The 27,642-nt window shown below is 38.0% G+C and overlaps 2 protein-coding genes across 4 annotated transcripts in view; both read right to left on the reverse strand.

Moving 5' to 3' along the window:
• dhx15 (DEAH (Asp-Glu-Ala-His) box helicase 15) overlaps window positions 1-7,828 on the reverse strand; it is a 32,557-nt gene extending 24,729 nt beyond the window's left edge. Inside the window, exons 1-5 of the mRNA XM_028038978.1 lie at window positions 7,624-7,828; window positions 5,078-5,381; window positions 3,857-4,050; window positions 2,492-2,651; window positions 1,139-1,357 (exon numbers count right to left, since the gene is read on the reverse strand). Coding sequence (XP_027894779.1) covers window positions 1,139-1,357; window positions 2,492-2,651; window positions 3,857-4,050; window positions 5,078-5,381; window positions 7,624-7,628 — 882 coding nt within the window. The 5' untranslated portion in view covers window positions 7,629-7,828. The remainder of the gene's footprint in view (window positions 1-1,138; window positions 1,358-2,491; window positions 2,652-3,856; window positions 4,051-5,077; window positions 5,382-7,623) is intronic.
• Window positions 7,829-12,195: 4,367 nt separating this feature from the next.
• ccdc149a (coiled-coil domain containing 149a) lies at window positions 12,196-27,618 on the reverse strand. Of its 3 annotated transcripts, none has more exons than XM_028039362.1 (13): window positions 27,463-27,618; window positions 25,563-25,724; window positions 25,249-25,287; window positions 24,849-24,956; window positions 24,647-24,763; window positions 23,925-24,097; window positions 23,402-23,474; window positions 23,171-23,255; window positions 22,432-22,576; window positions 21,368-21,444; window positions 20,168-20,200; window positions 16,197-16,289; window positions 12,196-14,807 (listed from the first exon to the last, which is right to left on the reverse strand). In XM_028039362.1, the coding sequence occupies exons 1-13, from the start codon at window positions 27,511-27,513 to the stop codon at window positions 14,302-14,304; spliced, it is 1,662 nt and encodes a 553-aa protein (XP_027895163.1). In that variant the 5' UTR covers window positions 27,514-27,618; the 3' UTR covers window positions 12,196-14,301. The 3 variants fall into 3 exon arrangements, with proteins under 3 accessions (XP_027895163.1, XP_027895164.1, XP_027895165.1); XM_028039363.1 differs by having other exon boundaries at window positions 27,376-27,597; XM_028039364.1 differs by lacking the exon at window positions 20,168-20,200.
• Between the last annotated feature and the right edge of the window lie 24 nt (window positions 27,619-27,642).

Raw genomic sequence — 27,642 nt, forward strand, 5'->3', positions numbered from 1 at the left:
ACTGATGGCTAGAATAGTTCTTTATCAGATTAAATGCCAAGAAAGTATATTGAACTTTTTCATGGGGTAAGGATACCTTTGCAAAACGCAGCACGCTGAAAAAACTCTGAACATTTAAAAATTCATAGAACTTCTAAATGATTATAAGTTTTGCAGAGGGAAAATCCAACTTGTTAAGATCATTTAACCTTCCATTTCCTCTGTAAGAGCAAATGTTAATGCCGTGCATAAACTATGCCCCATAAAACCTCAATGAACTGAAGCAACTTGTAAAGAGGCAGCCAATATCCCATCACACAGAGTGAGAGGCTGATAAGGTCATATAGAAGGTAAATACATCATGTTGTATACTTATTTATACATACACTGTAGTAGCTCATTAAGTTTTCATTTTAGGTGAAATTTAGGAACAAAATTCTTTTTTTTAATGTCATGATGCATAAACTTTAAGAACTAAAATAGGGTGTGCGTTGGGAATGCACAATACATAAGTATATTGTTATTGCAGTATAAGCGCCTGCATTATTAATACTGCTCAAGACTGGAATGCAGTAATTGTTGGACTAATGTATTTCCAGTGTCATGAATTCATGCTTGAATGGAAATTTAATATTCTGCCTGTTGGTTGGAGCCCTACTGCAGTAGAAGTTCACAGCTGACAAAGTACAAGGTCCAAGACGCTAAACGTCACAAAGAGAATAAAAGAAGGGAGGAAATGTGCATGTATCGAATTTGATATTGTCATTATAGTTACCGATACTACCACTGAATTATTTACTAAAATTATGTATAAGAAATAAAATAGATTGTTATTCTGGCTACCGAGGCAAGCAGGTATGCAGGGGTTTTTTTCCACAAGGAAGGAAGAAAAGAAGGTAAAACATTAGGAAGGAAGGTGGAAGACAGTGACTAATGGATGTATGTAAGACAGGATGAACATAAGGAGGGACATAAACGAGCCAAAGGGGAAATAGAGAGAAAAAGAAAGAAAAAGCACAAAAATAGATAAGACATGTTTTTCTATACTTATCCAGATTTGGAAAATAAAAAACCCACTAACAAAAAAAATATTGGATATTTTCCAGGAATCCTCTAAGCCATAAAACATTTGTTTCCCCATATTGTCTGGGGGAGGTACCTCCTGTCCAGTGAGAAAGAGCAGAATGTCCCCCTCTTCTTCCTCGCACATGTGGATCTGGATCACGGTGCGGATGGCCGCCTCCAGGTAGTCTCGCTCGGGCTGCGGTGTGTAAAAAATCTCCACGGGGTGCGTGCGTCCAGGGATGGTTAACAGCGGGCAGTTGTCAAAGTACACTTGGAACTTCCCGGCGTCCAGCGTCGCACTCATGACGATGACCTGAAAACGGGACATGGCAGCTTATCGGCGAGGCACACAGTGTTCATGCGAAAAATGAAAGTTATGAGTTTGTGTAACAACAGGTCTGCGCATTTAAGAGAAAAATGTTTTCGTTGTCTTGCCAATTATGCATTAGGACAAGTTCTACGCAGACAAGGGTGGAATTAAAGTTATGATTAATGTGTCTGCGTCCTTCTACGGCATAAATGATGCAACAATTTTTCATTTTAAAAGAGAACCCTGGCACAAACCGAATACAGAGTCTATAATGTACACTTGGGCATTGCAATTCAAGTAACTGATCTACAAAGATCTATGGCAGAACCTGTTCCTGTTGCTAGGTACACGGTGTTCTTAAACAGAGCCATTAGACTGTGTGCATTAGGATTCTGATGGGAAACACGTCTCCCATTTTCAATCTCTAATATTTTCAGGGGCCAGCGTCTCTGCATTTCGCTTTACGCTCTGCAAGAGATCCTAATTGCTCTTAATCAAGGCAAATTAAACTTTCAAATTTGGTGAGCGATAGGGATGAAGGAGATAAGGGGAGTGGGTGGATGATCATTCCCAATAACCTAGAGCTCATTTAACAGTCTGCGAACAACAATCTAACCTTTGATTTCACTCTGACAAACAACTAGTCATTATCCATCTGCTTTATGAAAATTATATCTGGCACATACTAGACCATAAAACTTCTGCCTGCCTTTACGATCAACCCATCGATGCCGAAAGTTGCTGTTTTCCTCCTGAAAACGGTAGGTGATTCTAGGAGCAATCTATGCTGCTACTGCGGTGCAGAAAAATGGGTGTTCCTGAGTCCAACAGCAGCATTTCTCTTTCCACAACATGGAGACTCAGTCAGAAAAACACAACAACAAGAAAAAGGGACAGAGGTGGAAAATAAATCCTCTCCTTCTCTGAATTCATCCTTGGAGGGAAGTAATATTTAGGGCTGAAATGTAGCTTTACGAGAGATAAACTCATAATATTTGTGGGAAACCAAAGGTTACGTCTGTGAAATAAATCTGCAAGTCGTAAAAACAACTGCAGCACCTGATCCTGAAATTACATCCTAAAAATAAAACAGAAAATAAACAATAACTCAGGAGATTTCTGTGAGCTGGTTTCTACCTTGAGGTCAGACCTCTGGCGGACTACTTCCTTGAGAACCCCCATGAGGATGTCTGTGGCTAATGTGCGTTCGTGGGCCTCGTCCAGAATGATGACACCATAGCGCTCCAGCAGGGGATCATTCATAGCCTCCCGCAGCAACATTCCATCTGTCATGTACCTGAGCAAAAAGAGGATACGGTGCCAACACTAACTGCAGTACACTGATTCTTTATCATCATCTACAGCTACAATATCTGATAAAACCTGCTTAAAATAAAGAAAAAAATTGAGAGATACATTTTCCTTTTCAGACATATTTATAGTTACCCGTACCTTAGACACAGAGATAGAACAAGTAATACACAGACTTCTAAACTTCTAAAAAAAAAATAACCGATAACATCAACTCTAATATTACTAAACACTTAAAAAGCAGTTGGTTGGGTAATGATGGCCACATTTCAAGATGCTGCACAGCAAATAATCTTAACATTAATATTCCAAGTTAACTTTTTAATATTGTATTTTAATTCATTAAACTTAAAATATAAAAAAGGTGGCAGTACAGGTATATGTATTTGTGCGTTCCAAATCAGTTCGGCTCCACACTTTCTTTTTTGTTAAAGTTACAATTTTAAAAAAAATAAAAAATATGGCAGAAAATCCATTTGCTTCAATTTTAAATGAGTTTAGTTCTAAAAGTTTTAAAGTTTTTCCACAGGTCTCAAGGTTCAATGTAGGAGGATACTTCAGTTAGGTGGTGATAAATGGACAGAAGGATATCAGGGTACCTGAGAAGGAGACACTCAGTTGCTTATCAGTGAGCTGATAGTAAAAACAGAACTGAATGCACTGAATAGGATTAGAAACATTTTCTCGTTATGTTTTTCTCCATAAAATGTTGGAGAAGACTTTTAAACTGGCATGCAAACTCATCGTTTGACAGATGATTGCATGGGTTAATGTGCAGGTTTAATGTTTAGTCCTGTAAATAATGTTAATGAATCACATTTAGATCAGGCAAATTCATAAAGCATAGCTACAGTTAATAAATGCAATTTACACATGGGTTATAATTATAGATTAGAGACACAGATAGTTTCCAGATTTACCTTAAATTTTGCACTCATCCGAACATTCAGGCTGTCTTTAAGTGCGTAGATAGTATAGATTTTATATTTTGTACTTTTATATTTTGTCGTTGCTTCTATTTCAGTTTTGCGGTACAAAACAAGCACCCAATTTTAAAAACAAAGCCAACTAATAATTTAAGTTTAGAATGATCAGTTACTTAATAAGTTAAGTCACTATATAAATCATCATCATCATCAAAAGCAGCCAAATTTTAATGCCCCAGTGAAATTTTATGTAATAACTACTTACTTTAATACAGTTTTGGCAGAGCTGCAGTCCTCAAACCTGATGGAATAGCCCACCTCTTGACCCAGCATGACATCCATCTCATCTGACACCCTCTGGGCGACGCTCATTGCCGCCACCCTCCTGGGCTGGGTGCAGGCCACCGCTCTCCTAGGCCCCTGCAGTGAACGCACCATGTCTACACACCACTGTGGGATCTGCAGGACAGGAGAAAAGTTTGATTTTGTTAGGGCTTCACATGAGCAAAAATAAACAGAGCAATGTACCACTGAACACTTGCTTAGTTAATGGGTTTAAATCATTAATATATACATATATATATATATATATATATATATAATTTGCAATATATATCAATGGTTTAAATGGTTTAAATATTGTTTTGAAAAGGAAGATTCTAATGTTATTACTGGGAGTTTCACAGTTTCCATTTTAATTTTAACTACAAATTACATGCAAAAATGTCTTTATTCTTTATTCTTATTCCCAAAAAATTTAAGTTGATCTTTTTCAACAAGAAAATACATAGCGGTTCCAGTTAGACACTACTTTCCTGGTTCATCTTTGGTTACAAATGGGATTTCAGATATAAATAAGTTTTAAAGTTAAGTAGCATGTAGGTCACTAAAAAGTAAAATCAGCATAATGCAATAAATTCAATTTCTTTTAAACTTTTGCCTTTTTCCAATCCATCTAAGTAAGTATTTGTATTTGGGGGGAAAAAAGTTAATTTCCCCAACTTCCATGCATCAGTAAACTGCATAAAACGTACCCAAATATTCACAGCACAGATTTTTAAGCATCATCAGTGCAGAACGCATCGACACACTTAAACCACTCCACTTTGCAGGATCGTTTATATTCATCTCAGGATGAGGCAGAGACTCAGTGATTTACTCTAATCTTCTCCTGCAAATTTAAAAAAAAGAAAGAAAGAAAAAAAAAACCCACACACACTCAGCCTGGCTGCTTGCTTAAACCACTTAAGATTTAACTGGCAAGTTTAGCTAACTGGGAATCAAATCTTAAAACAACCCAATGAAAATACATGAATCATTCATAGTATCGATATATTTTTATGATAACATTAAAGCAATTTTAACCACCCAGAGCTAGGCTCTAAATTTACTGTGACACAGTTGGGTCAGTTCATTAAAAGTCTGGTTTAGGGGGGCAACTGATGGCTGCTGCATTTCAAAATTTTAGCGTGCCCCATGCCTCTACCTGCGTGGTTTTTCCAGAGCCCGTCTCTCCGACCAGCACGAACGACTGGTTCCGCATCAAGATTTCTGTAAAGACGTCTTTGTACTCCCAGACTGGGAGCTGCAGCCGCTTCTTTAGGATCTCATGGTAGCGTGGTGTGTGGGGCAGGTTGGTGAAGGGGTTAATCTGCTGCTGAACGGGAGGTCGGTTCACAAAACTCCAACTGGCTGCAGCCGAGGCGACGGGGTCATCGCCTGACTTCACGTCTCGGCCCCTGTTACAGTTCCGATCCCGGTTCCTGTCACGATCACCGTCTCTGTCACGCCTTGAACAGGAGGAGAATGAAGTTAGGATTTAATAAAACACCACAGTCGAAAGGAAACACGTCAGCTTCCATTTAGGCCAACAGCGAGAAGAAAAAAAAAAAACCTGTGGACAAATGTTAACCATGTCAAGCTCTTCTTTTGTAAAAATACTATGAAAAGGTTACTGCACATTCTTTTTCACACTGGCAAATAGATGTCTAATCAAGTATAGCATGCAAAGGTCATGAATAAACTAATTGCTTGGAGCATTTTTCCCGTTACAAAAAGACCTATTTATCAGCTTCAGTGCACAAATTTGAAACTTTTACATTGTCGAAAAAGCTATTAAGTGCTTTGTGTCACCTTTATATTACAACACTAAAAAGAAAATCCCACAACTGTCAATACATACAAAAGGTCACCACTAACTAAAATGTAAATCCTTCACTTCTTCAAATTATTACTTATTGGTCAGTTATTGACGCACTATTTATATTTTTGTTGTCCCCAAAAGTAACAGTTTTTCTCTGTATGGGGACATTTCTTTACATGATGAAGTGATGATAACTCCATCTATACCCACTTATCCTTGCAGGGTGACCCAACAGTCGTGTTTTTGGACAGTAGAAGGAAGCTGGAGTACCCAGAGAGAATCCTGCCATGTACAGGGAGACCACGCTACTTCTATGTAAAAAGATCCTCTACGCTTTTAAAAATTATTGCATTAGCTCTTCAGCATTTCAAGTTCTGCAGAAGCCTGCAAATGACCAGTTTCTTAATTCAGGCGTGGTGAACCAGGGAAACATAGAAAATAATGGTGTCCAAACTTTTTGCCACTCATCACACGGCAACCCAGTGACACACAACCATGCACACACACCTAAGAGCAGTTTAATGAGACCAGGGAGAAAATTACCTGTATGGACAGTGGGAGGAAGTACACTGGACCATTTTTCATTTTTATCTGTTCAAAGATAAGCTTTGCTTGCACTATATTTGGAGAAATTAGCCTCAAGAATACGTAAATCATTGTAAATGTAAAACAAAAAAGGGTCAAATACTACTTTTTCAATAAAATGCTCCTTTAATTACACAGTTGTATATTATTGGTGGGTTTGAATGCTTTTTCTATTCTGTAGGGGTTATTTCTTCACTCTAATATTAAAAAGCACTTGCTGTATTCGGCCACGTTTAGCCATTTATAGGGCCTTTGGTGGCCCTATAAATGATGGCATTACAACAGAAGTAAAGCACGTCGTAAGTAAAAGACAAATTACACCAAACAATTTCCATTCTTTAAAGAATATAATTCATCACCAAGACTCAAACTATAAACTTTTTAAAACATCAATCTGTTCTGGTGGGTCAAGTTGCTACTATCTGTAAACTACAGTCAAGGTGCCACAAAAAAATCATCACAAGGTCCACAAATGGTTTGAACTTTGAACATCCACTCTAGTTTCAATCAGGTATTTTCACCCAGGGTCACTCTAAAACATGAGAATGTATCCATATAATCAAGAAACACTGTTGGAACAAAGTTACACTCTCCAGCGAGCACAAAACTATTTCTACTTATGGATACTGTCTAAAACCATCGTTTCCCCAAATATGTTCCTCTAAAAGGTGAAGCAAAACTTTGACCCTCAGCTCAGTTTAGAGGCATTACAAACACTGTTTAGAAAATATTTTTTAAAAATAGCTAAACGCTCACATTTTCTCTGAACTTCTTAAATAAAAATGGACATCTAGCAAGGTGCCTATGTACACTGTGAGGAAAAAAAGGGTCATGCATTTATTAAAACATGGAAAGTCTGTTCCAGAATGACCTTTCTACTTTAGCTTTAGCCACCCTAGCATGCTAACACTACTGGCAAAATATTTCATTACTGCGTTTCTATTTTTTTAAACACTGCAAGCTACCTTGAGCGCCTTCCTCAGATTTACCCGAATTACTAACTGCCTGTAATTTTTCCATCTCGCTGTAACTGCATGTTTATCTGCGAAACACTGACAGAGCTAGCTTACAACAATAACAGGCTGCAATCAATCCCAGTAGTTTAACGCTTAAGCTAGAAGGCTAGAGGAACATAAAACAAATGTACCTATTTTAGCTTGAGGAATAATCGTACTCTAATGCTAAAAAAATGAGGTATACACATGCTGAGATTTGTTTTTGTCCAAAATAATAGCGAATCCATTCATTTAGAGTTTGACCAAACGCTTTAAACCCCGGCTAACACGGCAACTGGAAACTCTTACCTCATAATTATTCAAGATGGTGAAGAAAATAAACCCGAAAGCTGCTACTCTCTCTGAAAATCACTGCGGAAAAATTCCAGGATGTCTTAAATTCAAGGAGGGATGATTGCTTTGAAAGTCTAGGTCAAAGCAGATGATCCAGAGCAGCTGGATGCGGAGGAGAATACAGATGATGCAGGAGAGCTGCGACTACAGCGGAGTCAGCAGAGGCGACCCAAAGCTTAGGGAGTCCTAGAGCAGGATTGGGCCCTCCTGAAAGGTCTTTATAATAAAACAACCAAACATAGAAAAAATGTATTGGGCTTTTTTTTATTGTACAAGTAAATTACTTCTTTTTTTTTTTTATCTCAACAGAAACACACAAAAATACTGCAGTAATCAACTCTTTAACATTTGCTGAGCTGGTTTATTTTTTTCCATTGAATAACAGTTTAATTTGTTTTTTTATTCACATCTTCTAACCACAGCCTTTGCAGAATACAATGACTTCTGATTAAGTTGAATGAATATTTGATTTCCACAGCAATGCTGCAATTGTTTATAGTTGTCTGGTCAGCCAAATGCAAACAACTTAAAGAGACCATAGGGAGAAGGAGGCAACAGTGGCAAGAATTTGTCTAGCAACCAACGGGTTTCTGGTTCGAGTCCCCTGTCTGTTGTTGTGTTCTTCGGCAAAACACTTCAGAGGTCAGATGTGCATGGAAACCTCACTACTGTCAGACAGACCTGGCAATAATGTGAATGGGTGGATGACAGAATGTAGCGTGAAGCACTTTCAAGTCCTGTGGTCTTGAGAAAGCACTTCACAAGTACAGGCCAGTTACCATATGGGTTTTTCCCTGACAATAATGTCAGTGACTTTACATTATTTAATAAATCAGAAACAAAGAATAAGAGTTTTTAGATTGAATCAGCTGTGAATACATTTTGAAAAATGCTTATTTGTCTTCTTTTGGTGTCCTGCAGGCATTTCAGACATACCACAAGACAGTTACAGTGTGTAAAACTGGGACCCAATCAGCACAGATGATTAAATTTTATTGACTATTTCAAAAAACTGTCCAACTATTAAGAATTTTCTTTATGTTTACAACTAGCATATTTATCAAGTTGTCTAAATATATATATTTTTAATGTACATTTAAAAATATAAATGTTTTTCATTCACTATTTGGAAATGGTTAAAGAGAATTTCTCAATAAATAAACAACATTTTGAGATTATTATTATGAGTGGGAATTCAAACATTTCTGTGGGCCCTCTGCTGGTCTAAAGGCTTTAAGTAGTCTTTTCCTTCATTTCTGCCTTGGGCCACCTGGAAGTCAGGATGATGCAACTCATAATCAGCACACACACACACCCACACACACACACACCCCCACAGACACACACATATAGCTAAAGATACAGAAAAGTTTAGACTCACTCCAACCTGATCAGTTCAAACTTTTACCGGCTGAAATTCTCTTCTGCCCAGCACTGTCCCACGTGAACTCACCAGTACTCAGTACATGCAGCTGTTTTCACATGGATACACTCCTCAGTTGCATAAATTGAATAAATGTTGATTTATTCAAGCTGTTTCTTTAAATGTCTGAATGATACAGAACACATTAAATAAACCAAATATTGGTGGTGACATTTGCATACGATGTTTGACTCTCTCCGTGTAATTTTGACCATGTATGGATTAGATCAAATGCCTCTAAAAATGTACAACTGTGCACCCATTACTTGTTTTTAAAAGTCACAGGAGTTATATGTTTTCTGAACATTTAACACAAAGAAAAATTGATTCAGTTTAATCAATGAAAAAAAAAAAATAAAACATTTATAATTTATGCCTAAGGTGAGCGTAATTAAATAACTGATGGTGTCACATTTATGCTACTAAGACCATAATCATATAAGTAATGAAAAAAGTACAATGTGAATGACCAAATTCTGTTCCTAATATGAAATATTGTTCATAATTCAACAATTTTTCAAGAATAAAATATGTATGAAATTCATATTTTCAGACAGTCAAGCTAAATATGTTCAATTGATGCAACTCAAGGATTGACAGAAGGTAATTTTAAAAGATGCTGCTCAGCTTATCGTTTTTAATGTTTTCCATGTGCTGAATTTTTTGGAAAATAAATATGTTAAAGCAGCTCTTACCCAAATAAACTTATTGATGTAATTTTTTTTTAATGTAGTCTTGAAAAGCTTCAAATCCCACTTCCAGTGTCTAAAATTATAAAGTGAAGAATAACCTGTCAAAACAAACAATCATTGCTATTGACACAGATAATTACACAGCTCAGACACTGCTCACGGGCTGAATAAAAGTGAATAAGCAGTTCATTTCCTATTGTTGGGAGATTGATGGGGATGATTAAGAAGAAGTGAGAGTCACAACAAAGTCATCATGCTCTAATATTCAGGATATTTTAGGATGCTGTGAATTTCCCACCTTGGAGTCTGTCTCTTTGTCACAGGCTGTTAAATGCATCTCCAATTATCTGTGAAATAGCTGTGGCAGGCAGAGCTTGCAGTAAGCGAATGGATTAGGTAGTAATCACATGAATGCAAACTGCAGTTTAAAAAAAATAAATCAGAAAGCAAAGCTAAAAGTGTCTTATTTTGTTCTATTTTTTTACTGTTTGAAAGCTTGCATCTGTTAAGAATATGGAAATCTGATCTACAGGGGATGAGTATTGCAGCAGCACAACAGGCATCAGAAACTGTTACTATTTCCTGACAGTATTTTAGTTGCATGTGATTTTCTTTCTCTCCTTTTTTGACACTATAGTTCTCACATTTGTTCTAAACACACAAGATGAGGCAAATGGAAGAAGCTAACTGCAGGACAATTAGTGAAGAAAACACCTATCAGAGGATCCAAAAGGCTTGAGGCTGGGATGAAGGCTTATCTTTTTGCAGGACAACAACAACAAGGCATACAGCCGTATATACAATAAAATGGAAAGAATATTCATGTGCTAAAATACTGCGGTCCAGGTCCAGATTTAAATCCAGTTGATGATCTGTAGCAGGACTTCAATTCAGTGTCCCACCCTTTGTCTGACACGCACATTACACCACACCCTATTTTGTTATTCTTCCTCAAAGTTGAGGAAGAATAATGTAACACCAGCCATAAAAAGGCTCAGCTTTGAACGGGAACAATGTTGTAGTGGTAGTTGAACTCTTTTGTCAGACCAACATGACAGTAAAATGTAACTTTTTACAGTTTCAAAAAAATTCTTCATCAGATACCCAAACATTTAGGAAACAACACAAGAATCAAATATTACTTATCATAAATTACACATTTTTGTTTCAGGGTTTCTGGTTCTTTATTCCTTGTCACAATCGACTGGTTGCCACACTTCCTGTTGCCAAAACTAAATCTGACTGCAGCCGCAGGACATCCATCCCATGCTGGGGACGTTGGTGGAGCAAGAGCTTGTGGCCGGCTGATAAGCTGAGAGGCCACGCTGGAGGTCAGCGCATGTCCGTGCCGTACAGTCAGATCGCTATTAAGATTGGAGAAGGTGGGTCAGTGTGATAAGAGCTGACAAGACCTATTGATGTGACATCAGTGATGGGACACTGGCTACAGATGCCTCAGCCTATTTCCAGCAGGAGATTTTCAGGGTTAAACTGATTTCAGAGATCAGAATATTTAGGATGCATTTTCTGCTGGTTGTCAAAGTAGGATAGTAACTTTAACCTAGGGCATTTAAATCTATTACTATTTCAGAGAACCGAAATAAAGTTCAATAAATCTTAGAAATAACTAAATCAAAAAACCATTGTAACTCGAGTGTGTTGGAAGCACCATCACTCTTGATCAAGTCTGCCGTCCAACAAGAAACCTCACACCACTTAGCTTCTTAAAACAACATATCACCAATCCAAAATAAAAATGGTTACGCTTGCCACCCTCCATCAGTCAGGCCTTTTAGAGCCAAACAGAAAAATAGGATTTTTTAGATAAAGATGTGATGTGTAGGTTTTGAGGGACTGGTAGCACCCAACAACATTTTTTAAAGTGACAAAACTGAACTATACTCAAGAAAAATATGACATTATGTCAACACTAACTACAATGCCTTTCAAAAGTATTCATTCTCAGACTTTTTTTATGTATATATTTTGAAAGATTACAAACTTCATTATATTTTATTTGCATTGTAAGTTATAAACAAACACAAATCAGTGCATAGTTTATTCCTTCATCTATTCTCATCACTTGTGCTTTTGATTCCTTTCCTTAGATAGATGTTCCTTTTTGTTTGCTTGTCTTTAAAACAGTGGTTGAATTATGCCAGCAGCTAGCTGATGGCTACAAGAAGGGAAACTTGCTGAGGCACATTTATCCAAACATCAATTTGGATGAATGTATGCGAGTGCAATTACAAACAAGTATGAATTAAAGAGAAGCTACATTGAAACAGAGGGAAATCTCAAACTCAGCCACACATGTATGCATATTAGTGTTTGCAAACCTCTCAGAGGAAGTATAATCTAAATATCTTTGGACCGAAATACCTTGGTAGATACTAGTGTTGACATTTTTCCTCCTGTGAAGCAATTCTTTAAAAAAGATCTCACTCAGATTCTGTTATACATTTTGAATGAGCTGAAATGTTCCACATCACAGGCAGGACAAACAGACTATTCTATTTTCCTCAGTGCAGGTTCACCTTACTTGACAGAAGCACAGATATTTGGACAAAATCCACAATCACATATTCACTGCATCAGACCATGTAGTTTCCTAAAAATGTATTTTCCAACTAACTGGCTTCCTCCTATCATTTATATGCATGCAAACAATCAAAAACTAGGCAATTACTTCTGAGAACTTTAATGGCAAGCTGCTATCATCTAAATTTATTAGTTCAGCTCCCATCTGGGTGACGGACTTAAAGCTGGAACAAAATAAAAAAAAGAAAGAAAAAAGCCTTGGTGCAGATTTCCAAATCAGCTGCATGGCACAGGTCCCATGCTGTGTACGTGCTACGCTTCCCCCCCCCCACTCCTCTCCACCTCACTCCAAAGCTGAATTCCCTCTTTTTCCTCGCCTCTATTTTATATTGGTGATTAAAAATAGCAAGCGGCCTCCTGCAGAATAAGCAGTTCATGCATTCTGGGTTTGATGCTGCGTTTGCCTGGAGAGGCCAGCTGTCACCTGCATGTAGGAGTGGGACTCACTGCTGATTTCCCAAAACACACCGCGCTCTGGACTTTGGCCACAAGACGACCCGGGCGTGTTTATGGATTCTACTTTTTTTGACAGGGAAACTTCTGCTATTCTGAAGAAGTCCTACTACATGTTTAGTTTAAAACATGATAAAATTGATGTTCTACATGAAGTGTGCAATTTATTCATTCACAAGAAAGAGAATTGAAAGAAGAAAGCATTTTCCTCTAAGGCTAAGAGTCAATTAAATTAAATGTTTATTAAAAAATTTAAGCTTTTCGGTTTTAAAGAGCAATTTGGACCTCAGCTTTAGCACAATTATTGATGACCCTTGTAAAATTGTTTAAAAAGGGGGAAAAAAAGTAGAGTTAATATTTTAATGCATTTACATAATGTCAAACTAAAAAACAAAACAAAAAAATTTGAAAAATAAAGATGTGAAGAAGAATAGGAAGGTCAAACTGTCACCCTCAGGTTCCAAGAACACAATCCCTACAGCATGATGTTGCCTTCATTGTAGCTTTCATGTTTTTTATGCTTTATGACAGGTTTTCTTTTTTAAAAATGCCTTTTTATGACCAGCAGGACTGAGACATACAACAGTTTATCTTTCTTTTAGGAGAATATATTTTTTAATGTATATTTGTATCATAATATTTCTTTGAAATTACTTTTGTAATGGGTCATTATTGAATACTGGGTCGTGTGCAATAACAACCCTTGGGTTTCAAAGGATGTTCTTCCTCCATGTCATCTGTTAAAGTATGTTTGGCTTGAGATTATTATATTTTTTAATAAGGAAGAAAACAATAGAACAAATAGATCCCAACTTTCTGTACTGCAAATGAGTGCAACCAAATAATATGGCAGCTTTTTATGAATTTCTATTCATAAATATTAAATATTTTGACACATAAGGCACATCCAAATACATAAAAAAATAGGCAAGATTTAGACAAACAAATATTAATAGTATTAAGGTGAAACAAGGAATTCAAAAGTATCCATCACACATACAGTTCAAATTTTGGCACTTCACCAATTTGAAATCACTTTTGGAAGTAACCCCCCTCAAAAATGCAGCACTTTTATTGGCATTCCTTATCTTTGATAAAAAATAAAGCAAACAACTGGGATTATCTCCTCACAGGGGAACGCAACAAGAGAATATAGGATACACAAGCTGATCACTTGTTATTTTTTCTGCAGGGCATCGAGTTTGCAGCTCTACTGATTGGAAGATTTTTTGCTTTAGAGCAACACAAGCTAGTCTAGATGCAGAGTGCACCTCTGGCTTTGTCAGCAGCATCTGGGGGGGGGAGAGAGTTTTCTCTGTTTTATTGACTGAAAGCGAGCTGCTCAGTGTGGAAGAAAGTTAATGAGCAGAGGCTAAGCAGTGGGAATCCAACTAGGGATGATTAATGTAATCATCAATAACGACGACAAGGACTTAGAGAAGTTTCCCCCATCTTTTCATGACATTAGATCATGCCAGGTGCAGATGGACAGTGAATGTCCCACTCAGTGTTACTCTGTCCCTCTGTGGCCTGACTCTTTGGAATCGATGCCGAGGCTTCTTCATGTTCAAGTGCATCATTAGACTCCCTGTCCTGGCAGGAAACCTCTGAATGTCTGACAGAATTCTGTGCGATGGAAAGCCACTGAAGCTTCGACTCGGTCAGACGGAGATCCAGTGCCAGAGCGGCTTCTTCCCCTTCCTCCACAGAGGAACCCAGCTCCTCATCCTCGGCTCCCTCCTCTTCGCGCCCTGCCTCCTCCACCGGACTCCGTTCATCCTCCGGCTCCGGATCGTCTCTCAGGGTCATGATTTCTCCCTCTCTCCCGTCAATCCCATCCGTCTCCACGCCTGCGAAAGGATCCGCGCTGCTGAGCAGTGCAGGTGCGTCTTCCCTGCTGGCGCCATCTGTGCCAAGGTCACTGCCAGCGGTGCGGCATTCCCAAGATGATTCATGTGAACTTCTGTCATCTGACAGAAGAGGGAGAAGAAAAAAAATTGAGGTGATTGGTCATTGTAATTGCTCACTTGAGCAGCAGCCAAAGCCAAGATCAGAAAACAAACACTTTTGCTTCAATTTGCCCTGATGGTGTTCATGAGGGAGATCATCTGCGCGTTAAAACAAATGGCACCACACATCAAAGCAACAACATTGTACTGCATCTTTTCAAATTCTGTCTACATCTGTAACTAGAGTTTCGTTTTACACACATTTTTACTTTTAAAACCAAGTCCATAATGTGCTAAATGCAAAGAAAATAAGTAAAACGGTCAATTTATCACTGTTACATGTTTAAAATTGCGTTTCATATGAGGTCTGACAAAAGTATTCACAACACTTGAACCTTTTCATATTTTTTGACATGTCAATCACAAAAATATGGGAATTTTATTGAGCTCTTATGGGAGACAGTGACAAAATAGTAAATTGTTGTAGAGGGCAAGTAGAAGCAAAAGAATTGGTGATTTTCAAAAATGTTTCACCAATAACGCTCTAAAAAGTGGGGCATGTATTTATATTTATGGGATATTGTTCTAGTTTAGGGTATAATTTTGTAACCTAACCCTGTTAAACATCTGTTCAACTTTCTCAATGACTAGTTTGCTGTGTTTCTAGGTTTTCATTATGCTGTTTATCCATTAATATTCTCTTACAAACCAAGCATTTTACCTTCCTAATTATTACTTTGTGTTTGCCCATCACACAAAACTCCCCTAAAATACACTAGTTTGTGATTGCTTTGTGACAAAATGTGAACAAGTTCGACGGTAGGACAAGGACGGTAGGTAAGACACTGTATGTGACTGAATCAGGCTAACTTTAGCAGCAGTGCCCCAGACAGGTGGAGTTGAAACAAGTATGACGCCTCCGTCTGAGTAATAGCAACAGCTTAGTTCTGCCTCTTCCCCGAAAATCCCTCTCTTAGGGGTTCACTGACCCATATTTGTGGATGTTCAGGCAAAAAGGTTAAAGACTGCACGCACAGTCCCAGCCACATTTTATACACACTCTCAGAGGCCAAAACAGCAAGAAAGAAAAAAAACACAAAAAAAACAGCAACATTACTGGAAGTGGCATCCATATTTATGGCATCCTCTCCACCCTCTCTTAAAAGAGAACATGGCAGAAGTTTCTGAATGTCAGTGGGCGAGAATTCGCTTCACATTTCCAAAATGCCATGGCATTTGGGCAGCTTGCACCAATAAGAGGCTGAGAGGAGCAGAGGCGGGAAGGGGAAGGACTTGGGTTAAACGTGGAAGACAGAGAGGAGTGTTTCTCCACATGGTGGCTAATTGCTGTGTTAATGGCAGGGATCGGGATTCTCATCAGTAAGAAGGTACACACAGTCACACACTCACCTTTGAGGGGCTGCGTGTTTGGCAAAGACGTGGCACACATTGGATGAAGCTCTGGCTGGAGATTTTCATTTAGTACCATATTGTCCCTGGTTCCTGTAAGACGAGTTCCAAAACTGAAACACCGCCGACCTCAGTTACTCTCACATCCAACACGACGGCAGAAAAAACACTAAGCAGGTAGTGGCTTTTAAGACATGATGGAATGGATGAAGCACATTTAAGGCTCCCCCCCCCCCTTAACCACACAGCATACAAACATGCACTCATGTATGCAGTGCAGCGCTCACAGAAATAGGATTCAGCTCCCTGTCATCCGTCTTCATTAGTGATGGCTGCACGCCTTTTAGGCTGACACCATATGCTCCTCGAAAGAGACTGTACACCATAATCCAGACGTTACAAATATAAACACTCTTGTATTCGCACATAAACACAAGCGCAGAAGTATGCATGTGTGTACTTCTTTTACAGAGACTATGAGCTGGTAAAAGTCGGACTATTTCTACTGGGAGGTAAAAAAAAAAAAAAAAAAAATCAAAAAACAGATGCAACAATGGAGTGATGATGCATGGGAAATAAGAGTGGTGAAAAGGGAACATTGTTATGAATGCATGCTGTAATGTGATATTAAAACAGTGAATGAGATCATTTGTGCTGAAATTGTCTTTGAGATTAAAACGTTTCAACGTCCACATCACCCTGAAAACATCCAGGATGAAACATGGTGGTGGCAGAGTCATGCTTTGAGGGTCATTCTCCACAGACTTGAAAGGAAAGTTGGTAAGAGTTGATGGAAGGATTATAGAAAACCAATTAGTGTCATGCCAGTTTCAAATTAAGGCTCTACTGGAAGAGGTTTGTATACATTTTTTTGTATTATTTAAAAATAAATAGTTCTTCTCCACTCTTCTATTATTACAGAACTGCTTGTCACAGTATGGGGAAAAAAAAAATAAATAACTACAAGATGTGCTTTTCTTGGCCCATTTCCAAAAACTCTGCTCAGATTGGTTAAAAATTATGAAGGGCAACTTTTTTTTTCTTTGTTTGAGTTGTGCCAACATAGCCAGAAGGCAGGCATTATGCAAATCTGTTGCATGTTGATGTAAACAAATAACGGAAGAAAAGCCTGGGCCACAAAACAAGGCGGCTCAGCTGCTCTGTTTTCATAGGGAGAGAATAACACCATTAATTCAGGGTTTTGGGAGATTTTTGCAACAAGGAGAAAAGAAAAAGAAACCCAAAAGGCGAAATGTGACCTTTAATGTGACATCTTATAGGACAAAATGCAAATTGCCAACAATGGTGAGAAAACACTGGATCTATTTTACTACAGAATGCAATATGGATGAACACTAAAGGCTTCCTCATTTTAAAAAAAGGCAATTATTCAAAGATGATTCATCCAAATTGATAGTCTTTTTCGCAATTATTCTTTGACAAAGCATAATGGGTAAAGACTCAGAACAACTCAACAAATCTAAAATGATTTTAAATTTAAAAAAATAAAAAATTGATTTTTTGTATATTTTTCTGGTGAAAACAGTCAATAGAGACAGAAAATGCCCATATGGTAAATATTTGTCTTTAAAATCAAGCAGAAACTTTCTAGATTTAGACATTTTTACTCATTAATGCCTCAAAATAAATTGTGAGTTCAATATCTGTTTTTCCAGCACAGTTATTGAAGATAATGTCATGCCATGCATGCTCAAAACAGCAACCTCCATCACCTGTAATGGTGAGTGCAACGCCTTCTTGATGCACCCTAAAAGACACTTTAAGGTCTTCAAGTTGGTTTTAACAAAGTAGTGCAAGTTTAGTCGTTAGTCTGTTGTGCTAGGTTGCATCCAAATGTTTTTGGCAGGTGTTAAGAGAGCGTCACAGGAAGACACCATCTGTTCCACACTTGTAACCTAAACTAAACCGTGTCCATAGGAGGTAGGAAAATTAGTTTTATCTGTTCAATAATTTTCAAATTCAGTACTTACTCATACCTTTATCCCGCAACAAATAAATGTTATAATAATGTGAAACCTCAAAAAGCCATATTTATAATAAATATGAGCTCATTTAGGTAGTCTAGAATGCAGTCCTTTGTAGCTGTGAAACATCTTTTTCAGTTAAAACGAGTCACTTAAGCATCTGAAGTCTGTCAGCAGGTTAAAATAAAGCTTTGAAGGTGCAGTCTGCAGCCTGACACACCCTTCAAGGCTTCCATTTGCAGCGTTACAGTTCAGCTTGCACTTATTTAGCATGAAGTTAGGGCGGACTGTGAGAGCCCATCAATCTCAACTTCATCTAACTCACTACATCGATGTGATTGTTATTGTTTTCTGCCCTCTCTCATCCGTAGACAATGTAGTCGCTTCCCATGCTCTCTGGGCTTCAGGTAGGCAGCCAAGGCCCTCCATCCTATCCTGTTTGGCTCTAATATCCATCAGCCCGACGTCCTATCACATCAAGGCCACAGACACTCGCCTCTCTTTCTCTATATCCTTGTCTCCCTAACTGTGGTGGACAGCGTGCTCATCAGGCACTCTGGGCCCTCGCCTACAAATTCCCTAATAACGGCACATTCCCCTAAATGTGTTTGTAATGTGGGCAATCATTTTCAGTAATGGATGCTTGTCAGTTTTATGGCGAAGAGAATGACGGTCTCATGACAGCGCACCTCCAGCCAGCCACAGCCCCTCCACCTTTCAGACTGGCTGGTAGATAGTGTAACATCGCCCTCCAGTGGAAAAAAGGAGGAAGTGTTTTTTCTTGTGAAGAAGTTTGGTTGCTTGGATTTACATAGGCCATTCGATTTAGAATGTTACTTTAGATAATACACAACATTTTTGTTTACAGGAATTAAAAAGCTTGAGGATTGACTTTCAGTTCTGTATTCTTATTTCTGGATCCTAAAGGATTTTTTCTTTTTAAGTTTTTCTTTTACTTCAGCTGAATATAATGGCACTACTTTGCTCACAAAAAGGCTTTAAATCCCTAAATGAACTGTTAATAATAACTTAAATATTAAATAATTAAATAACCTTTAAAACTGTACTTTGTAAAGTTTCTGGTGAAACTCAACATGAGAAATAAACTGGATTTCAGAAATCTTCATATCCCTTCATCTTTTTTTTATTTCCCCCACCACAAACCTCATTGTACTTTAGATGATGGACCAACACAAAATGTGGCAAATTTTTTAAGTGGAAGTGAAACTCATCCGGCCATTGATCCACTGATCAGGTACAACAGAAGAAAGTCACAAGTTCATCGCAAAACAATGAATAATTTGAAAAAATTTAAATTAACAAATAAATATCTGAAAAGTGTGGCATGCCTTTGATTATGAATTGTACAAATCCATCCAAATATTTTAATAGTATGCAGTATGCATGGCCATCCATCAAACTTAACAGGTCGGGCAAAGAGAGCATTAATCAGGATCAGCCATTTGGCTCTCAGTTGAACATGGAAGTGGCAACAAGAAAGCCTAAATTAAAGCCATTATAAATCTTGTTCCCAGTTCTCCACATGCCATGAGCACCACACAGAAAACATGAAACTTTTTTTCATATTTTTACCAAATGATGTTTTTTTAAATGTACTTTTTCTGTACACAAATACAAACTACTTTGAGTTGCCTATCTGATAAAATCCCACAAAAATATATTAAGGTTTGTGACTAATCTGAAAGCATGAATTCTTTTGCTAGCACTTTTCTTCCATCCCCCCCACCATCTATAATATGTACCAGGCCACCTGGATCAATACAAACGGTGTGTGTTGATGAGGTGGCCTGGGTGTGTCGATGGCATCATGAATAAACACACGAGCTGGTGGTCAATGGAGTCGACGCATGGTAAAAGACGGGTACGAGGTGGCATGTTTTCTGGGCATCTGCCCAGATTTGTTCTGGCATGACATACAAAGGAGGAGGGCATGGATGGGCTAAGTGGGGCAGAAGGAATACATACTCCCAATTCCCACAGATACGTGGTAGGTCAAGCCTGAGACGCAGCCAGAGGGGAGAAACAGATATGTACAACATTGTAAATACAAAACCTTAATGTTATAGTTAATAGAAGGAGAGTGGACATACATGTATATTCACCTCAGCAGAAGATGTGTGGCATGCAGAATATTTGGGAATTTGGAGTTAGCTAATGTATATTTTTCACACACAAAAGAACGACAGTTCATTTACCAATGAACTAGTAAAAACATATTACGTAAAATGCGTGCTCAAGTACTGAGTAACTGATCTTAACATGTGATTAATATAAACTGTTTTACTGCAACTTCTCTTGATCTCCAAATAACACAACAGGTTCAGCAGATAGAAAATAGCATTTAGAATAACAAAGCTCGAGTATAAACAGGAGGTATTACATTAACATAAACTATAAGTGTGGTAAAATGTTTGTTCTTCATACAATAAAGTTACTCACTGTAGCTAGAAATTTTACTCAAATTTCTAGTACAAGTATACTTCAAAGTATAGCTACTTCAAAATAACATTACTCAAATCAAAGCAAGAGGCACAGTTTTGTAAAAATACTACAAAAAATATTTATTTGTTTATGTTACAAAAAAGTTACTTGTATAAATCTAACTGAGCAAATGTCTACTTCTCTTGTGGTGATGATATTACAACCAAGATAATAACAGTAAAACAGCTGCTCCTTCCACCTTCATTGTCATTGTCTCTGCTAAATATGTGTAAGAAAAAAACCCTTCAAATGAATCTAATGTTGCAGTGCATGACTTCATAGTGAAATATGTAGGAAAAATAAATGTTCTACTCTTTTTGTGAAAGAAAGTGTTGTGTCCACTGTCAGTAGTGGTGAGGTAAGGTTAATACACACGATAAACATGAACAGTCACACAGCTGTGTTTGCTCATGGTGTGGTAGAGACTCTGTGTTCCTAGTGTTGCCTGTCTTAGCAAACACAGAAATGGATACAAAAAGAGCCTGAATTTGACAATTAAATACACTTGAAAATGTACAAATTTGGGCTAAATTCCAAACTGGCAACAAAGAAATTAATTTTTGTAACAACAGTAAAAATAGTGGAACTGGATTGCTCCTAATGCTCACTATTTATGGATTATTTTAGGTTTTCAGTATTTACTACAATATAATCCATTTCCTATGGGGTGTTTTTTTAACTCACCTGGTAAACTCCACAATCCTGAGACTTCCAAGGTTTTTAACTTCCTCTCCAAATCTGCAACTCTGTTTCCCAGGATCCTGCAGAACAGAAACACGAGGTAAGGTTTCTATACATACTTAGTCTGTTTGTCTATCTTATCCGAGTGTTTGTCTTTGAGGAGGAGAGCTCATGTAACAGTGAATACTGAAGTGTGTCAGGTGGTGGTGTTGGAAGTAAAATGGTAAGACCTACTCTGAAAAGTGTGGCGTGCCTTTGTATGCAGAATTCCTTATTCAAATACTAAGACATAAAATCAAGTGCATGCAACAAATTACCTATAGTAAGGTTAGGTTGTAAAATAATCCAGAGCTAAATGACTGCTGATGAGGGAGGGAATTCATGCAGTTCAAACATGTGTATTGGTGCAAAAATGCATCTAAAAGTTTCAGGGTAGCATCTCTCACAGACTGGACTTGAGCACCTCTGCCATAGTTAAAAGAAAACAATAAAAAGTAATTTTTAAAGTTCACTAACAACCATCTAATGGGGAGACAGAAACACATGCAAGAAAATGCTGTGGTCAGATGGAACCAAAACATTTTAACCTAAATATAAAATGGAGGAAACCTAACAATGTATATTGCTTTGAATAGACCCTCCAAATGATGAAACGTGGTGGTGGCAGCATCATGCTAGACAGACAAGCTAAACAGTAGTGCATGTTGCTTAGATCAAAGCATATTTGTGTATTAAATGGCCTAGTCAAAGTTCATACCAAAACTGAGAATCTCTACCAAGATTTGAAAACTCTTTCCAGACACTCTACTCACTGACAGAGCAGGAGAGATTTTGTCAAGTAGTAAGATTAGTCAATAAATATAAGTGCATGGCAAACTTTTCAGTATTTTTTAGTTTATAAAGCTTTCATTAACACATTAAAAATGTACTACTTTCCCTCTACTTCAATATTATGCTCCATCTTGAGTTGGTCTATCATATAAAGTTCCAATAAAATGTTTCAGTTCAAGTTTACTAAATGACCAAATGTGGAAAATTTAAAGAAAACTTTTTGCAAGATGCTGTACCGGTTTGTGTGCCTCTGGTGTTGGATGACCAGATTCTTCTCATGGATGGTCTCCAGCAGAGCGGTGGCAAGCGACTTTAGGTCGGAGATACTCTGAGGTGTAGCAGGTAAGCTGCAGCCCTGCTCCTCCAAGAGCATCTCCTGGACTAAAAATGGAAGAAAAGTGACATCAGCTTGAGGGAAAAACAGGACCAAAATTTTCTAAAACAGAGGAGCGGAGCCACAATCTACTAATAATCCATCAACAAAATCTTTAAGAGTAGACATCAGAGAAAACAGGTTGACAGAATGAGAGAGGGAGGAAACAGTATGACAAGAGTAAGACAGAGACGGAGTGTTAGAAACAGCTGTCTGCTAGGTGACACCTCCCTAACTTTAACTCCAGAACCCACTGTGCTGCTTCTGCCAGCGACTGTCAGTCATCATGGCAGCCTCATTTCCCTGCCAGTGGCACTCTGCACCACTGAGAATACAATTAAAAACACAGTTGGTGTCCGGGTGGTGGCTTGAAGGATCGGCAAAACATAAGTTATTAAATAATTTAGTAAAAACACGGCTTGAGACGGGAAAACTGGTTTCTTTTACTGATGACAATGAAGATATCTAATCAAATTTGGGAGATAAAACCGAGGTGACAGGCACAGTCTAGCCAGTTTTTTTTTTTTACGCTTTCCAGATGAACGGCTCTGATGTGTTTTATGTTTTGTGTTTAAAGTGAGCTCAACAGTTGGTGTTTTCACCTTGTTTGGCTGACAGCACTCCGGTAAGAGGAACGCTGTTTGATCTCCCATGTGTGCTGGAGTTTTTTCTCCTCTCGAGGGCCGTCTGTGGAGAGGAAACCAGACAACAAAGCTTGATGAATGATTTGAGTTTATGCAGCTTCTTTCATAAAAACAGGAAATCCTGTGGGCTTTGGAGATAAAATAAAAAAAAAAGAATTTTAGTGTTAACCCCTCAACAGAAGCATTTACCTTGTATTTCATGATGTTTGATTTGAGCAGGTTCACCTCCTCCTGAAGTTGCGAGAGTCGGTCGTGTAAATACCTACCGTGAAAGCGATTAAAAATGCGATCAGCGTAAAAGCACAGATGGTTAGAGGCTTTTTATATGCAAGACGTGACAGTTCTAAGTTCTGGAAAATGGTAATTCTGAACATGGCAGAAGGCGATACATGAAATAATAAAGTTCAGGTACATTAATGTGCCAAGGTTTTGAATCATCCCTAATTTGTTTATACTTTGCTTTGAAAACAGTAAACTTTTGCACAGTGGTGTATGGTTTCAGTTTACATCCATAAAAAAAGCTACATGCTTTTTGGAACCTTTGACATCTCATGTTTTTGGACTGAGCCTGGACAGAACCCACCCATTTACAGGGAGAAAATGAAAACTCCAAGCAGAAAGGCCCAAGGCCAGGATTCAAACTGAGAACCGCACTGTTACAAGCCTACAGTGGAAACTACTTAATAAAAGATGTCCAGTGTTTTCTATTCACCTGTTTTCCGTGCAGAGTGCATCCACATCAATGATGCGTGAATCATGATTTCCTAAAATATGGTTTAGTTCAACATTTAGCCGGTCAGCCTTCTCCCTGAAAACGATGCGTTCTGCTTTAACGTCCTGCAACTCATCCGTCAAGGCTTTTATGGTGTGCTCCATCTCCTCCATCTACAAACACGCGACAAGGTCAAAGGTTTCTGTGAAGTACAGTTTGTCTAGATTTCACAAGTTGCTTTCATTATTCAGGAAAGGAGAAGCCTCACACTATGAATTGTAGTCTTGGAGCCATCTGACAGAAAACGTTAACCTCTGACGGTTAAATTAAATTTTGTCTTACGTATTTATAGCCAAATAATGACAAGTTATCCTTAATGTCAGGACTGTAGAGGTAAAATGCAGGCGAATGGCTGTGGAAGAGGCAAAGAAATGGTGTCTTACATGACTCCAATACAAAATATCTACCAGCAAATCTCAGTTGTTTTTGTTTGATCAGGGGTCACAATCTTTAATATTTTATAAGTCAGCATGAGACCATTAGTGAATTAAATAAAAGCAGAGTTTAACAAAGTTAAATTAAAGTAATTAAACTTACAGTCAATATTAAAAAAAATTGACATCTTTTGTATGGTGTTGCAATGGAGCTTAGCAACATACAAGCATATAAGACTTTAAAAGTAATGTATTTTGTTAAAGCAAAATGAGATCAAAACATGTCACCTGTTGCCCTGCTCTTTCTAGCTGAGAAACCAAGTCCTCTCGTTCATGTGCGGGAAAGTGCCGGACCCCCACCTCTTCGTCTCCCAGCCTCTGTCGAGTGATGGTCATCCTCAGCAGCTGCAAGAGCACATTAAGTTCAATTGCTTCAAACATATGTGTTCTCCTTCATGTTTATTCTTTCGGTGGATCTTTGTGAGAGCACCTTGTTGTCCCCCTGGGCCTCAGCCAGCCTCTGAGTGAGGTCCTTCACCTCCTCAGTGAGCTGTCTCACTCGGTCCCTGGAGTCCCTCAACAGCTGACCCAGGTTCACCTGAGGAAGGAGGAGAGGGGAAAAGTGGATGAATGCAAAGCCACTTGACTGCTCACAAAAACTTGCAGATACACTAATAAAACCTTCATGGGGGACATAGATGCATTCCTCATTAAGATCTAGCTGAAAAGTATTGCCAGAAAATGGGATGATACAAGGAAGTTGTACAAAACAGTATTGTGCAAGAGTATGTAACATAACTACAATTAGTATAGATAAGTAAAGTTAAACAATGAGAAGTTAGTCTCGTTTAAATTAGATTTGATCATCTTCGTTGTGAGCAGTAACTCACCTGATTACGTTTTTCTGGTGGCAAAGAAGGATCCCCATCCTGAAACGAGAAATATTTACAGTTGAAACCAGAAGTTTACATACAATATACTAAAAGGCACACTTCTTTTTCTCACTGTCCAAAGGTAAATCAGACCAAATGTCCTAAATTTTAGGTTGGTTAGAATTACCAAAATCATTTATAGTTACTAAATTCCACAATAACAAGAGAAAGTGGTCAGATATGCATTTATTAATGTCCTTAAAATCAGAAGCAAAATACATATTAAGTTTCTATTCAGTTCTATTTTCTTTCCTTCATGTTGAACTACTCACAATAAGTTCCCTGTACTTCTTCTTCAGTCCCTGGTGGCGCTCTCTCAGCTGGTTGGCCATCAGCTTGTACTGGTCTCTCTCCTGTTGGCATGTGTCCAGCTCTTTGGACAGGATGAGCAGCGCCTCCTTTTTACTCTCCAACTTGCGTTTACACACCAGGAACTGAAACACGGCATCAACAGAAGACAGTGAAGTGGCGTTACAAAATGCATTAAGAATGGATTAGGTTTCAAGTTATGTTTATGTCAACATTTTTTTTTTATTTTGCTTAACAAGCAGCCAGACTTTCTTATAATATTTAGAATTAGTCTTGGCAAGTCTTCCTGGCTTTCAAGATGTCTCCTATAGTCCCTTGAACTCAGTTTTTCATAGAGACAACAATTGACAACAATTAAGCTAAAATAAGGAATATCTGCAAAATTGTAAAAGAATGATATCAAAACAGATTATTTTACATGGAAAACCACACATTATCTCTTGAAATGATTCCAATATTATGCTTCTATATTGACGATTCAGGAAGTGACATAACTTTCAATTCATGGACCCAATAGTTTGTGTGGGCTGAAGAAGAATGAGAAACTTTTGTTACACAGGTTATTGAATACCTGAACTAAACCAATGTTACACTGTTTCAATAAATCCTAAAAAGATCACAGCTTTGTTTCTTTTGAATGTCAGCAATAGTAACTTATCTGCTCAAATATGAAAACATAGTCTAATAAATGGAAAAAGAGATGGAGAAGATCTAAAAAGCTGGTTGTGCTATATGTTGGAATTCAGTCATTATTGCAATATCACTGTGTGAAATACTTTTATACCAATGAGGGTATCAAACTTGTGGGACATTGTTATAAATAATAAAATGAACAAAAAGTAAAAGTTTGCAATTGGTTGCTTTCCTGATTATTGTTCAGTCCCACTGGCAACAATTGAGAAATACCTAAAAGTCATGTTTTTGGAAACTAATGAAAAAAAATTCCTGCACAGACCTGACAAGAGATGAGAATTGCATCGTCTTTCAGTTGAACTTAAATGTGTGCCAGTTGTTTGGATAGCTCTCTGGGTATTACCAAGTCGATTATAAAATGCTATGTTCTATCAAAATGTGCTATCTTTGGAATTTCTATGCAGATTCACCAAAGAAATGTAATAAAGTGCATTTCTAGTTCATCATTTTAGGAGATTGTAAAACAAATTACAGTCAGTGAAATCTGTTTTTCATCTGCAGGTTTAGGATGTATTTTATCACAAGTTTAGGGTTTTCGTCTAAATCTTTGTCCACAAAGCTCACAAGCAAAAAGCTTTTCTCCTGTGTGGATTTTCGTGTGATTATTGGAATTTACAGCTCAGAGTGAACTTAATAACAATAAAAAAGAAAAAGAATAGGAATAATAAATTTACCAGAGCTACAGCAGAGTAACCCTTATCTTGCTTGTAACCAAATTGCAGCTGACGCTGTATGTGCAGAAGCAAAGTAGAAATTTTATTACATGTAAAGTGCTTTACAAAAGTATTCATAAAGCACTTAAGCTAATAAGTACAAATTCTAATGTGTTATTGAGACTTTTTTTGTGTGTGTTTGAGCAAGAGAAATTGGTAGCAATTTCAAGCAAACATCCTGATAACCAGGTGGGCCTACAGGTGTGTTTCACCTGTAATTTAGCTGCTCCCTGCGTTCCCACCCCTTGTCGGATGCCATAGGGCTTTAAATATTTGCCATTTTGAGCCATAGCTAAAAGCCTTGGTGAAGACCTTGGCGACTGAGTCTATGTGTCGGCAACGAGTTTATGACTCTGTTCATCAGACACACCTGCTGGTTCCATATGGACAAGAGGAGCATCTGTTAGACCCGCCCGTCTCAGAAGCAGCGGTTCTCGGTGTTAATCTTTCCTCTTACCTCGCTGACCAGTCCCTGCCAGTCGCCCTCACTCCTCTTAGAAGACTGCATTATTGTAAAATGTAGAAATGTCAGGATACAGGATGAACACCGCTCACTCGCCTCCTCCTTCGTTTGTTTATCCTGCAACGTCACTTTTTGCCTCAGCTGTCAAAATGAAACCACTTCCGGTAGAACCGT

This window comes from Xiphophorus couchianus, chromosome 14, assembly GCF_001444195.1.
Source record: "Xiphophorus couchianus chromosome 14, X_couchianus-1.0, whole genome shotgun sequence".
In the NCBI taxonomy this organism is placed as follows: Eukaryota; Metazoa; Chordata; class Actinopteri; order Cyprinodontiformes; family Poeciliidae; genus Xiphophorus; species Xiphophorus couchianus.

What these genes read in the sequence shown, in the direction of transcription:
- ccdc149a (XM_028039362.1), bottom strand. Translation starts at nt 27,513, where the DNA reads ATGCAGTCTTCTAAGAGGAGTGAGGGCGACTGGCAGGGACTGGTCAGC. An exon ending in CACCAGAGGCACACAAACCG is followed by an intron (nt 21,445 to 22,431) that starts GTACAGCATCTT and finishes TCTGTTCTGCAG; the next exon opens with GATCCTGGGAAACAGAGTTG. An exon ending in AGGATTGTGGAGTTTACCAG is followed by an intron (nt 20,201 to 21,367) that starts GTGAGTTAAAAA and finishes GCTGCGTCTCAG; the next exon opens with GCTTGACCTACCACGTATCT.